This window comes from Monodelphis domestica, chromosome 4, assembly GCF_027887165.1.
Source record: "Monodelphis domestica isolate mMonDom1 chromosome 4, mMonDom1.pri, whole genome shotgun sequence".
NCBI classification, from domain to species: Eukaryota; Metazoa; Chordata; class Mammalia; order Didelphimorphia; family Didelphidae; genus Monodelphis; species Monodelphis domestica.
In genome coordinates, this window is record NC_077230.1 from 412,329,823 (window position 1) to 412,344,149 (window position 14,327).

General features: G+C 54.0%; 1 protein-coding gene across 2 annotated transcripts in view; it reads right to left on the bottom strand.

Annotated features, from left to right (window-relative positions):
* Positions 1–1,300: 1,300 nt before the first annotated feature.
* PLCH2 (phospholipase C eta 2) overlaps positions 1,301–14,327 on the bottom strand; it is a 124,291-nt gene continuing 111,264 nt past the window's right edge. For both annotated transcript variants that reach the window (XM_056795979.1, XM_056795978.1), the window contains 2 exons: positions 8,632–8,944; positions 1,301–3,947 (listed from right to left, as the gene is read on the bottom strand). In XM_056795979.1, the coding sequence (XP_056651957.1) occupies positions 2,347–3,947; positions 8,632–8,944 (1,914 nt within the window). In that variant the 3' untranslated portion in view covers positions 1,301–2,346. The remainder of the gene's footprint in view (positions 3,948–8,631; positions 8,945–14,327) is intronic.

Sequence of the window (14,327 nt, forward strand, 5' to 3'; positions counted from 1 at the left end):
CAGAAGGGAGGGAAGAAAGAAAGGGGCAAATCTGAGCATGAGGTTTTACAAAATAGAACTATCTCCACGTGGAAGGAGGCAGCGAATCCTCCCATTTTGGGGGCCCGTAGATAGAGGCTGGATGACCATATGCTGATAGATTGCAGAGGGGATTTGTAACTGAGAATGGGTTAGAAGACCACTTCCAACTCAGATTCTCCTTTTGGGCTCCAGGCTGGTAGACGAATTGAGGCATCAGGGGGCAGCTGGGTAGCTCAGTGGATGGAGAGCCAGGCCCAGAGATGGGAGGTCCTGGGTTCAAATTTGGCCTCAGACACTTCCCAGCTGTGTGATCCTGGGCAAGTCACCTCACCCCCATTGCCTAGCCCTGACCACTCTTCTGCCTTGGAACCGATACTTAGTATTGATTCTAAAATGGAAGGGAAGGGTTAGACACACTCTGGGCAGAGCTTCTCCCAGTTGCTGCACTGACCATCTGACTCCATCTTTCCTTGAATCCCACGGAGGTGGCCCCAGCCCCCCACCCCCATCCCATCCTCACCCACCTTGGAGAGTTTACCCTTCCCCTTGTCTCCTTGGAGCCAAGAATCTTTGCCCTCGGGTAGATGATCCCAAATAGGTCTGCTGCTGTTGTTCAGTTGCTTTTCAGTCATGTCAGACTCTTCATGATCCCATTTGAGGTTTTCTTGGCAAAGATACTAGGCTGGTTTGCCCTTTCCTTCTCTTCTTTTTACAAATTAGGAAACTGAGACCAACAGAGTTAAGTAACTTGCCCAGGTTCACATGGCTAGAGTCTGAGGTTGGATTTGAACTCAGGTCCCTGACTCCAGGCCTGATGATGTATCTGCTGTGCCATTTAGCTGTCCTAACTAGGAGAGCTCCACTGTTTGACCACCAGTTCTGTCACAGCCTCTAAATTCAGTTGCCTCTACATGGGTACCCCTAGGACAGAATTCTGGTCATCTTGCTCTGTCTGCCCAGTACGGGACCCTAAATGGAGCCTAGCCCTCACTCTCAGCCAAAGGAGCAGCATTCATGAGCAAAGCCAGGGCTCAGTCCCAACTCTCAGACTCAGCCCAGAGCCCAGAGATCAGTCCCAAGCCCAACCCAGCCAAGACGAGTCTCCAATTCAGGCCAGCCCCAAGAGGAATCCCAACCAAGGGAAATCCTAAACCCACCCAGTCCGGTGAGGGGGCCCAAACCTAGCTCAGCCCAACCCAGGTACCAAATCAAATGGGAGCCGACCCAAATCAGGCCAGAGTCCTTAACCCAGCCACCACTGGAAAAAGTCCGAAACCAAAAGGTTGAATGCACTTTATTGGAGTCATTTAAGAGCTTACAAATAGGATTTTAAAATGTTTCAATGAACAGAGGCAATTCTTATACAAATAAAGCAAGATGGGTAAAAGGGGGGGTGACCCTGGGCACCAGGAGAAAGTGATTGCCCTCTCCTGGGACTGGGGTAGACTGGAAGCCACTGTGGTCAACATTCTCCCCACCAAGAAGGGCTAGTGTCTTCATGGTTTCTCACTGTCCTGAACACACACACACACACACACACACACAAACACATGTATACATTCACTCGAACATACCCACCCATACACATGCATGTGTAAGTCCATACACATGAGGTTAAAAACAAAGGTAAAAACTGGGGATTGGAGAAGGATAATTTTGGATAACTTCTCCCATTCTATACGGGTGTCTAAAAATTTAAATATATACGTTTATAATCTCATTTTAAAACACATGAAAACCCTGGCATGGCAGTGCAAACATGGAGAGGCCCCAGAACTCCCCCTCCATGCTTTATATACAGCAGCATTGTAGGACAGCATCCCCCCAGCCCAAATCCTCCCTCTATTTGAGCCAGAGGGCAGCAGCCTTCCCCGAGGGAATGCCGCCAACAGTAGAGTCCAAGAATCCAGCATCCTCCTCCTGCTTTTTGCCTTGATGCTGCCGAGTGAGCCCCACGAGCCCATCGAAGGGATCTAGGGGCGGGTAGAGTGGGCCGAGGCTCAACGCTCCCCTAGGCGGCTCAGGTTGGGGAAAGGGGATGGCGCTAGCATGCAGGATCTCACACAGTGGGTCAGGCATGGGTACTGAGAAGTTGTATGGAGAGGGCTGGGTGGGAAGAGAAGGGCAGGCCTGGGCAATGTAAGAGCGACCAGTTCAGTGGTGAGGTCCCAGAGCTACCTTGGCCCTTGGCCTCGGCCTGAGCCCAGAGCAAGGGCAGGTCAGGGGGAGGCAGGACCTTGGCGGGGAGTAAGAACACTTCTCAGTCTTTGCAGCCCAAACCCCAATGCCTTTCCCTGGCTAGGCTTCCTTGTCCCCGGTTCTGGATTAGAGTTTCAAGACAACAGGGCCTGAGTGTGAATCTTCAGTGAGGCCCGGAGTGAACTTGGGCGGGGGTATACAAAGAGCCAGAGAATCCACACACACCTCCCGGCTCACGGAGCAGGCCCCCTCGGGGTTACCCCGTTCCTCCAGGGGACCCTGGACCCCCAGGCCCTGGAGCCGCTGCCTTTCCTGGGCCTGCCGGGCCCGAGTGGCGATGTAACGCACTCTACTCTGGCTCCGAGAGGACGACCTGCGAAGGAAGCCGGGCCCCTGGCCTGCGGTGGTGGGCCCGGTGTCCCCCTCTTCCTCCTCCTCCTCGGCTGGCCCCAGGCTGGTGGGGGATGTGATGTCACCGGCCAGCTGGAAGCCAGTCAGTCTCCTCAGCTGCTCGGTCAGCTCGTCCCGAGGCCGGGCCTGCAGCCTGGGTCCTGGGGGTCTCCCAGCTCCAGAGGCGGGAGGGGGCTGAGGGCCGAAGCTTCTGCTGATGCTCCTGTAGGTGCTTTCGAAGCCAGGGGCAAAGTCATCGGACGTGAGGTCACCCAAGCTCTTGGACTTGGCAGCAGCCCCCATATCCTGAGCCCGGGGCCCCAGCGAGGACCCCTCTGCCCGGAGGCCCTCCATGTACAGCCTGCTCCAGGTGGGCCTCCGGTGGAGAGAGGCCAGAGGATCCTCGGGTCTCCGGGCCAAGGGCCGGGGCTGCAGCTCATCGGGGGGTGGCAACGGGGCCGCCCCAGCCCTCAGGTTGGGGTTGGACTTACTCTTGGTCACGGTGGGCAGTTCAGCCCCAACCGAAGCCGTCGCGCGGGGCCACGGGCCTTTGTGCGCCGCCAGGCTCCCCAGCTTCTCCCGGCTGCCCGTGAAGCAGCCCAGGTTGGGCAGGCTTTTCCTCACCAGGTTGGGCATCGAGAGGTCGATGACCGTGTCATTGGACGACATGCTGGAGGAAGAGGACATGCTGTCCCGATGGCTGCCCGGCTCCAGCTTGCTCCACAGCTGGTCGCTGCCCGTGGCGTCCGAATAGACCGCTGCGGCAGGGGACTGTCCGGCCGGGGCACGCCGGACCACCAGGTGGTCCAAGGTCACCTGCCCTTCGCTCTTGGCCCTCCTCACCACCGCAGGTGGGCCAGCCAGGGCCCGAGCTGGCACCGGGGGGACACGCAGAGGAACGGCGCTCCCAGGCCGGCGGGGCCCCCGGGGGTCCCCTGCGTTCCCCACCCTCTGAACTGCCCCATCGTGCTCCTCTTGACAGCGGGAGGAGGAGGGATCCAGCAAGAGGCCCTGCCCTGCCAGGGGGGTGGGCAGTGCCCCCTGGCACTCCTGCTCTCTGCCGTCGCTCTGCCGTTCTCCTTCGATCCTGGGTGGCTCTGGAGCTATCAGTCCACTCAGGCCGTTGGTCCTGGGCCCTGCGGGGAGGGGAGAGCTCAGAGGGGTGTCGGAGCCTGCGGAGCAGTGGGACCCTCCCTCCAAGTGGCTGAGGGGGGCGGGGGGCGGAGGGGGGCAGGGAGCTGGGAATGGCGTTTCCTTGGCAACGAGCGGCTCCTCAGCGATGGTTTCGAGGCTGTACAAAGAGGAGACGGATCTCTGGATGGAGAACGAGCGGCCATCTGGAGAGAGAAAGGCAGCGTCAAGTCAGGGCATGGGTGAGTGAGAGACACAAGCACATTTCAGGGTTCATCCCTCAAAGCACCCCACAATGGAGGGGTTGGGGTGATGGACAAGGCACAGAGCTCTTATGGGGGGTGAGGGACCAGAGCCAACACACAGAGGAACCCCCCCTTTCAGGCTTGCATTGTCCCCTTGGGTCCCCTCTCGCCTCCTCCAGCCAAGTGCACACACATGCACGCGCGCACACACACACGGACACACACATAAGCACACACGTGCTCACGCACACACGCACACACACCTAGCATGCACAGAGAGAATTTCATGCTGATTGGAAAACCAGCACAGCCGGATCCCCCATGCCCATCCGGTCAGCATGCTCAGGGCACACCAAGCCCCTGAAGGGGATTAGACATGGCATCTGGGGATGGGGAGCCAGGACTTTGAGGAACCCCAAACCAAACAAGTGCTCCCAGAGCAGGCAGGGAGGAAACATCGGGGCAGCAGAGTGAGGAGGCGTCTTGGCGAGTTACCTGGAAGTCTCTGGGTCCTTTCAATTCTTAACTACAGAGATAGAGTGTGCATGTGGACGGGAGAAACCACAATTAGTTGGGCAGGTAAGACAAAAGTGGGAAACTGAGGCAGGGCAGGGAGGAAAGGAACTAGGAAGAAGAGTGGGGAATCTTTATCAAATTCCCCCCCTACTGATGGAAGAGTTTGCCCAACCAGAGCGCTGATGTCTAGGAGGTTTTTGTTTTCAATTAAATAAATGTTTCCTGTTGTGCTTTGTACAAGAAAATGCCCAAGGACCAAGTAGATGTAATTATACAGAGACCCTAAGACTTCTGGGGCACCTTCATTTAACCACTTGGGGGGAGAAATAGTAGGAGCCTAGTTTTGAGCCGCTCATCACTTTCCAAATGTTGAGACAATTCCTGAGCTGTTTCAACAAGTGTGCTGAGTTCCCCAAGAACACTCACACTGGGAAGTCTGCCTCTCCCCCTCTAGCCAGAGAAGGACGATGGGAAGTCTCCCTTTCCAGCCTGATTAAAGAAAGCAGTGCTGGGTGAGCTCTCGACAAAGCTGGGTCTGCAGTGCTTTCCCCCCCTCGGTTCCCTGCCCCCAGGAAGTCAAGGGAAGGTGTATGATCTGGAATGTTGCCCTCCATCTTCTTCTTCATGCCATGGTGGTGGCCATGGTGGCTTGTGGTCCCTGCTACTCACTGCAGCCAGAGATGGCAGCCCTTCTGGGAAAGAGAAAGTCAGGAAGCAGGAATACATCAAATCCTGAGAGGAAATTGGAGGGGGGACACTCAAAATTCATGTTCCAAGAGTAAAGGTTGAAGGACTCAAGAGTGGAACTGGGGAGGTCTCTGGGACTAACAAGGAATTTGGGGGAGAGGGGGAGGATGACTCCCAATTCTCCACTTTGACCCAGCTTCCTCCTCATCTCTGTTTCCCCAAATTCCTTTCTGAGCAATCCTAGAAGGGACCATGACATCAGGGGCTGATGGGATTTTGGGAATGTACCCCACTTCCATGGGGATTCAATGCAGGGTTATGTTCGGCGTAAGAAAAAGACAGAGAGGATGAGAAGAGAACAGCTGTCTTCACGTCATTGAAGGACCATCATAGAGAAGAGGGATTAGACTTGGTCTTCTTGGTCCCAAAGGGAAGAATTAGCAATGGAGAGAAGGTATGTTGCTGATTCATTGTTTCCATCCTATTGGACTCTTTGGGGTTGGCAGAGATACTGGAGTGGTCTGCCGTTTCTTTTTCTAGCTTGTTTTTCAGATGAGGAAATGGAGGCAAACAGAGTGAAGTGACTTGCCCAGGGTCACACAGTTATTATGTGTCTGAGGCCAGATTTGAACTCAGGAAGATGAGACTTCCTGACTCCAGCCCTGGTGCTCTATATACTATGGTACCATCTAGCTGTCCAGGGAGAAGGGACAAAGAGGCGTATTTTCTGTTCATCGAGGAAAGACATTTCTAATAATCAGAGCTCAACAAAGACAGCTTCATAGGGAGGGAGGGAGCTACCCAGAGAGGGTGGACCAGTCTGACCATCAAATTTGTCCCATTTCTCCAGCACTATAAGATTCACAAAATATCCTCTTCAGTGTGACTATGAGGTAGGCATTGGCAGTATTGTCATCCTCATTTTACAAATGGGGAAACCGAGGCTCTGAGAGAACATTACACAAGTGAATATGACACAGAAGAACTGGGACTTTTGACTCCAAGACATCACAGCAGGGGCATGGTGGAGGGGATTCCTGCACTGGGTGGGAGGTTAACTAGACCGCCTTAACTTCTGTGTTAGAATGGATACTAGGTAGTAGTAGTTCCAAGGCAGAAGAGTAGAAAGGGCTAGGCAACTTGGGTTAAGTGATGCCCAGAGTCACACAGCTGGGAAATGTCTGAGGTCACATTTGAACCCAGGACCTCCCGTCTCTAGACTGGGTTCTCAATCCAGCTGCCCTTAGACTGCTATTTTCTAAGGTGACAATTTTTTTTTCTTCCCTAGTAAATTTAAAGCAAGGAGAATGCATACAGAGCAAACATGTCCTTATATTTTGAGGCTTTTTTTTTTTCAGTTAGATGTGAAATATATCCTTTTGAATCCTAAGAACTTTGTGGATGGCATGGGCAGCTCCAGTCACAGAGCCTGGGACCAAGAGAGCAAGAGAAATGAGCTTCATTCAAGCCATTTCACGCAGAGCCATGAATTGCTCTCCTTCAATGAAACCTCTTCAGTCGGACAGTCTTTGTTTCCTCCCTGAGCCCTCTGCCTAGAGAGGTGGCCCAGTGGCCCTGAGGAAAGCTTCCTAGGAATTTCAGTTATTCCGGCTTTCCCTGGGGGCCTGGCCCTTCAAAGAAAGTCCAGAGGAAGACCTTAAGGAGGGATCCTTGAAGGAAGGATAGCACCCTGAAGGGAAGATCCTGAGGGTATAGCCCTGAAAGGAGGGCCTCGAGAATGGAGCTTTGAAGGGAGGACCCCAAGGATGGAGTTTTGAGGGGAGGAGGATGTGACCATGAAGGGAAGTCCCAAGGAGAGAGCTTGGAAGAGAGAGAGATGGAGCTCTGGAGGGAAAATCCTGAGGATGGAGGCAGAGGATGTGACCATGAAGGGAGGTCCCAAGGAGAGAGCTTGGAGGGTGGGGAGATGGCGCTCTGAAGGGAAAGCTCTGAGGATGGAGCCTTGAAGGGAGGAGGATGTGACCATGAAGGGAGGTCCCAAGGAGAGAGCTTGGAGGGTGGGGAGATGGAACAATGAGTGGAGGTGCTGAGGATGGAGCCTTGAAGGGAGGAGGATGTGACCATGAAGGGAGGGTCCCAAGGAGGGAGCTTGGAAGGGAGGCAGATGGAACAATGAGTGGAGGTGCTGAGGATGGAGCCTTGATGGCAGAGGATGTGACCATGAAGGGAAGTCCCAAGGAGAGAGCTTGGAGGGCGGCGAGATGGCGCTCTGAAGGGAAAGCCCTGAGGATGGAGCCTTGATGGCAGAGGATGTGACCATGAAGGGAGGTCCCAAGGAGAGAGCTTGGAGGGCGGTGAGATGGCGTTCTGAAGGGAAAGCCCTGAGGATGGAGCCCTGTGCCAGTCCTGCCCCAACCTCAGGCTCTGGTTGGTCAATCCGACATGAAAGCAACTGCACGTGGGTTTCCACAGAAGGATGACAATGGCCTCATGGTGGGTAGAGAACAGGATGGCTCACAGGAGGCAGAGCTAGAGCCTAGTCTACGCAAAACCAAAACCAAAGTGGGTACAGGAACACACTGGAAAGGAAAAGGTTCCCCACAACCCCAAAGCAGCTCTGCCCGGGGCGTCTTGGCTACACCACTGGCCATGCTAAGGGGGGGGGGGGGACGATGGAGACAGACACGGTGGGGAAGGCAGTGCTCTGAAGGGACCAGGAAGGGTCAAGAAAATCTAGTCTTACCAGTAAAGATTAGAGAGGATTTACTCCGAATCTCCTCCAATTTTTGAACAAACAGAGCATTCATTTCCCTCTGCAGGGTGCCCACGGGCCTTCGGGCAAGCTCAGGACCCCTGAGGCTCTCTGGGCTGCTGGAGTCCGAGGACACGGAGCCACTGACGGCAGTAACCAGGTTCACAGTGCTCCCACACTTCCCTCCCGGCCACCGGGGCTGAGAAGGGCCCTTGGCCCCGTGGCATTTAGACAAGTTTCTGCTCCTCCTTCCCAGGGCCGCCAGCGGCTGGCCATTGTCCAGCGGGGCTTGGACAGCTTCGTGGCTGCTGTTGCTGTTGCTGTTGCTGTTGTTGTGGCTGCCCTCCCCGGGGCCAGGAGCGAGCGAGGCAGGCCGGGCTCGGGGCTGCTCGCCGATCCCCCAGGGTCTGAGGCCCAGCCTCCCGATGCCTGCGAGCCCCCCGCTACAGTGCTCAGGCCGGGGGGCCTCCCTGACGGCAGGCCCCGGGCAGGGCTGGCAGCCACTCCACTGGCCCTCGACCTCAGGCCCTTCACAGGAGCCAATCATGCATTTCATGCAACTGGCTGCCATCCCGGCAGGCCCAGAGCCGTCTGGGGTGCCGGGCCTCTCACCTGGGGAGCCCAGGCCCAGGCCCAGGAACCGCTCTGACCTCCGGGTGGGCTCGCTCAAGGCCGGGCCCTCAGCCGCGTGGCTCTGGCTTCTCCCTGTCCCGAGACCCTGGGCCTTACCTTTGGGCCCTCGGCCTGGCCCCTCGGGAAGGGCTCCGGGGGCGGGGGCTGCACTCTCGGGCTCTGAGTCAAAGCGGGGCTGGGAGGTGTCCTCCCCGGCCCCCTCCAAGCCGTTGTCTTTGGTGTCCATGGTGAGTTCAGGAAAGCCCTTTTTACCCTTCTTCTGGCTCTTGGTGGGCGCACTAGCCGTGCGCCGCAGGAGCTGGCCGCTAATGGAGTGTCTGTTGTGGAACTGACCAGCAGCATGACTGTCCAGGGACGCCTGCTTTGGATTTCTGAGAAAGAGGCCTTTTAAGCCCAAAGCCTGTTTGACCTGCAAGAGAGGGAGCCCCACATAATACGCGGCTGCCGCCCGGCCCTCCCCATCCTCCTGCCTCCATCCCACTCGGAGAGGGGAAGAGGGAGGAAGAAGGAAGAAGATTCTCCAACCCCCAAGCTGGGCCGGAGGCAGCACCCCGGTCAGAACCCTGCCAGGGGCCAGCAGCTCAGCTGGATCTACTTTGGGGGAGCGTGGGGGGATGTGGGAGGGGCCATCCATAGCAGCCCCCCCTTAGGGAGCTGGAGGGCATCGGAGATGTCCCACAATGCTCACCCTCCTGAGACTCGGGAGAATGGGGAAGGGCCCAGGGGTTGGCCCTGCCTTCCTCCCCTGCTCCCACAAAGTCTGGAGCTGGGGAGAGAAGACAGGCAGGCAGGGGAACCATTTAGACACCCTCAACCCGAACCCAAGCACCCCCCATTCCCTGCTCCACGGTCTAGGAATGCAAGGATGACTCCCCGTCACTCCCCACCGTCCCCATGCTAGGAATGGTAAGCATCTCTCAAGGACAGCTTCTCTATGAATGGCTAGCAGAGGGCGCAGCAAAAGCAAGGGGGCCGGGTGCTACAGGAGGGCAGCCAGAGGACTCTTCCCTGTGCCGAGGCCACAGCCAGGGGCCTCTACCATTCCCATTCTAAAGGAATCCCCCCCCACCCAGTTCATTCCATGTTCACCCCAGGCCACCCGCCCTATGAGGTCACAGCAAGAGCTGAGCACAGGCTGAATTTTTCTGATGTCACCAAAATTCATCAGAACCAGGGGTGCCCGAAGAGGGGGCAAAGGGGAGATGGGCTGGGCCACATAGGGCAGTGACCCTCTGCCAATCCACAGGGGAAAAGCAACAAGCTCCTCTTGGACCCAGACAATGTACTAGGGGGCTTCATCAAAGAGGGGCTGAGCTTGTGGGAGAGAGAGAGAGAGAGAGAGAGACAGAGACAGAGAGAGAGAGAGAGAGAGAGAGAGAGAGAGAGAGAGAGAGAGAGAGAGAGAGAGAGAGAGAGAGAGAGAGAGAGGGAGAGAGAGGAGAGAGAGACAGAGAGACAGAGAGACAGAGAGAGACAGAGACAGAGAGAGACAGAGAGACAGAGACAGAGAGAGACACAGAGACAGAGACACAGAGACAGAGACAGAGAGAGACACAGAGAGAGACAGACAGAGAGAGACAGAGAGAAAGAGAGCAAGACACAGAGACAAAGAGAGAGACAGAGACAGACAGAGAGAAAGAGAGAGAGAGAAGAGACAGAGAGACAAAGAGAAAGAGAGCAAGACACAGAGAGAGACAAAGAGAGACAGAGAAAGAGAGACAGACAGAGACAGACAGAGAGACAGAGACAGAGAGAGAGAGAAGAGAGAGAGAGGCAGAGAGAGGGAGAGAGAGAAGAGAGAGAGAGATTATAGCTGGGTGTTCAAAGCTATGGACAACCCGCTGAATAGTTGGACAGCACTTCAGCATTCCTAAAAACATTCCATGTGTACTTGCCAGCCTTTTCAATTTTAAGTGAAGCAGGTTGTGTTGTGTTGTTGAGGGTTTTTTGGTTTGTTTGTTTGTTTAATTTATTTATTTATTTTTTTGGCAAGGAGGAAGGCCCCAGAGAAGGATGGAGGAGGTGAGAGATGACTACTTTAGGTCCTTCTGCTCTCCAAATACCCCTTCCTACCCCTACCCCCATACCTGACAGGCTCCAGTCTGTCCAATTTTGGCTTATTTAGGGTCACAGGAATCAAATCTGGAAGGGACCTATCAAAATATCTGGTCTTACCCCATTAATTTTCAAAGAAGAAGATATAGGTCCAGAGATGGGAAGGAACTTGCCCAAGGTCACACATAGATGACAAGTGGTAAAGCTAGGGTTAGAATTCAGGGACTAAAGGCATGATTCCACCAATATTAGAAATGCATAGAAGTCTGGGACTAGAAGGGACCTAAAGGGACATAGGACTGTCCTTCTTCTACCTCCCTATCCCCATCATCCCCATTTTTTATAGATAGGAGAGTGAGGATTCTCAAAAAGAGGAACTCAGATTTGGAAAATGTTTAAGGGATACCTTTCCCAGGAAGAGGGGTGACACCAGATGGCTTCTTCGGCACCTCTGACCTTTGGTATTAGTATTAATTGGCTAAGTCCTAGCTACCATTAGGGAGCTGTCCTCTCTCTCTCTCTCTCTCTCTCTCTCTCTCTCTCTCTCTCTCTCTCTCTCTCTCTCTCTCTCTCTCTCTCTCTCTGTGTGTGTGTGTGTGTGTGTGTTGATGGTGGTGGTGGAATGAGATTTCATCCATGGATATCCCCAAGAGTGCCAGACCTCCCACTGATGGCTCTAGCTTCCTCCATCATTTCTCCTTTCCTCTCCTTGCCAAGCATGGTGGGCTTAGGGCCAGGTATGGATGGCTCACCAGAGCCATAAGCCAGGGCCCACTGCCTCCCAGCCCAGAAAAGCTGGTGCTCTGGACACAAATTAGAGGGACCAAAAACCTGGTAAGTGGCATCAGCCTGGAGACAATCCAGAGAGATTGGCAAGTACCCAGAGTTACTATTGGGAGATGAGAGTAACCAGCATCCTTGGCGAGTGCTTGCAAAGTTCAGATAGAAAAAGTTTAGAGCACACACACATATACGCACACACAAACTCCCATCACAGACAAAAACATTAACGAACCCCCACTTCCAACCCTAATCCACCCCCTGCCCCAGGATGGGATGGGTGTGTGTGTCGAGGGCCCATGGGAGGACTGGCTCCCAGGGAGGGCATCAGGGACAGTCAAGAAGCCATCATGCTTGAATCAGCTGGCTGATTCAAGAGCCCAAAACCATTGCAAATTTGGTCAAAGGTCACAGGAACGTCATTTAGAAGAAGATCCAGAATGTCAGCTTTGAACTGGGCAGAAATATTCCACCCCACCCCCTATCCCAGGCAGAGGGCAGTCAGTGCAGGGACCTTTGTGAAACTGGCCCCAGGAGCTTACACCCATTGGTTTGAATGGAAAAGCCAATCAAGGTGAATGTCCTGGGTTGTGGGGACCCAGGGAGAATATTTGAATGAAAGATTTCTTTTCTTTCTGTGAAAGAAAAGGAGAGAAAGAGAACAAGTGTATATGTATGAGAGAGGGAGAGGAAAGGGAGGTAGAGAGCAGGGAGACAGAAGAGAAACAAGGGAGACAGAGAGAAGAGGGGGAGAGACAGAAGACAGAGAAAAGGAAGGAGGAGAGAGAGAGGGAAAGAGAGAGAAGAGGAGAGAGAGAGGGAGGGAGAGAGAGAGAGAGGCAGAGAGAGAGGAGAGGAAGAGAAAAGGAGAGAGAAGAAAGAGAAAAGAGAAATGGAAAAGTAAGGAAGAAGAGGATAAAGGAATCAGAGAAGGAGAAACTAAGAAATACAGAGGGAGAGGAGAAAAAGAGGAAGAATGATAGAGGCAAAAGAGAAAGTGTGAGATACAGAAGAAAGAGTAAGAGAGGAAAGAGAAAAAAGAAAGGTATGAACAAAATAGAAGAGAAAGGGAAGCTATCAGGGAGAGAGGGAAGGAAAGGCAAAAGGATGAAAGAGAGAAGAGGAGATACAAGAGAGAAAGAGAAGGGGGGAATAAGCAGAAAATGAGAAGGGATGACCAGAGAGGACAAGAGCAAAAGATGACTCCTCAGGGCCTTCCATCCTGGACCTGCTTCATAAATGGATGGTTTTCCGGCTCCAGATGGCCCCATCATATCAAGGAATAATGTTACAATCCATGTCACATGAGTTGAAGAATCAAAAATGTCAATGAGGAGGCAGAGGAGGAAGAAAGGGAGGTGACTAGTCTGAGAGGCATGCAGGTCGGCTGGCGGCGGCGGTCACTACACCTTCCTGAGACAGGTCGGGGGGTACCTTCAAGGCTCCTAACCATTCTCTGCTTCTAAAAGTAGACTTTGGACGCAGAGAAGCCCACTGTAATACCAAACAGACAGAGTAAAGGCAAATCAGACAGCAACAACATTGGGGGGAGAAGGATAGTTGGTCAGCACACCTGGAAAGAGCCCCACAATACAGAGAAACCACAGGTGGGGACAGGGTGGGGAGGGAGAAAGGGAGGGAAGGAGGGCAGAAGACATGGCAGAAGACATGGCCGACATGAGCAAGAAGGAATGAGAGAGGCAGGGATAATTCTGCCCCAACACCATGGATCAAGCTCTGTGTTTGAAAGAAAAGGATGAGGACCCTAAGCTTTAGAGCAGGAAAGGATTTTAGAGATCATCATGGCTAGCTACCCCATTTTATGGATATGGATACTGAGTCCCTCAAAAAACAAATGACACTGATAGTCATAGTCTAATTGGCCTCAGCCCTGTTGTTCCCATCCTAGGTGAGCATCTCTCAGCCATCCAGGTGGGCCTCCCATCAGCCCTGGCCATTACTCCTGGAGATGGGGTGGCAAGAGAGGTCACCCTGGTGACTGATGAGCTCGATGACCTCATATCTACCCTTAAGCCTTCCCCCCACCCCCAGAGGCCAGGAGACCAGATCAGGGGGGCCTAAGCTAAGAGGAGCTATGGTTGTGTTTTAGGGAGCACTGGCTCATCTGAGATTCACTGCCCCTTGGTTCTAATCATCTGCAATTTGAGGCTTTGCCTCCATCACTCTCTCTTCCCCCAACTCTCACTGCATCTCTCTGAGGCTGGGATGGGGACAGGGGACAAACAGAGACAGGAATACATACTAGGAGAGGAGCTGAGGAGGGAAGGAGAGCCAGGGGAATTCAGGCAGCTGCTCAGGAGCAGGGAGGGGGGAAGGCGGCAGAGAGGTTGGAGGAATGTAACAAGGGACCTTAGACAGAATTAAGAAATAAGGCACACAGGGAGGACAGGGAGGAGGAGAAGTGCCTGTCCAGTCACGGGGACATGGCTGCAAAGACTCAGCCAGATGCAGAAGCCCTCCTCTGACCCACAAATCAAAACAGTCCCCAACACAGCCTCAACAGGGGAATGAGGAAAGGCAAGAGGGAAGGGGGCTGTCAGGGGACCCCCCCAATAGGTGAGATCAGGGGATGGATGTGATTAGGAGAATGGGAAAAGGAGGCAGAAGGAAGGGAAGAGGAAGGGAAGATTAAAACCATCAGGGAAGGGAGGAGAGGGGAAGGGAAGAGAGAGGGAAGGAAGAAGAAGGGGAAGAGAGAAGGGGACTGTCAGGGGACCCCCATAGGTGAGGTCAGGGGATGGATGTGATTAGGAGAATGGGGAAAGGAGGCAGAAGGAAGGTAAGAGGAAGGGAAGATCAAAACCCTCAGGGAAGGGAGGAGAGGGGAAGGGAAAAGAGAGGGAAGGAAGAAGAAGGGATGGAAGAGGGAAGGGGACTGTCAGGGGACCCCCATAGGTGAGGTCAGGGGATAGATGTGATTAGGAGAATGGGAAAAG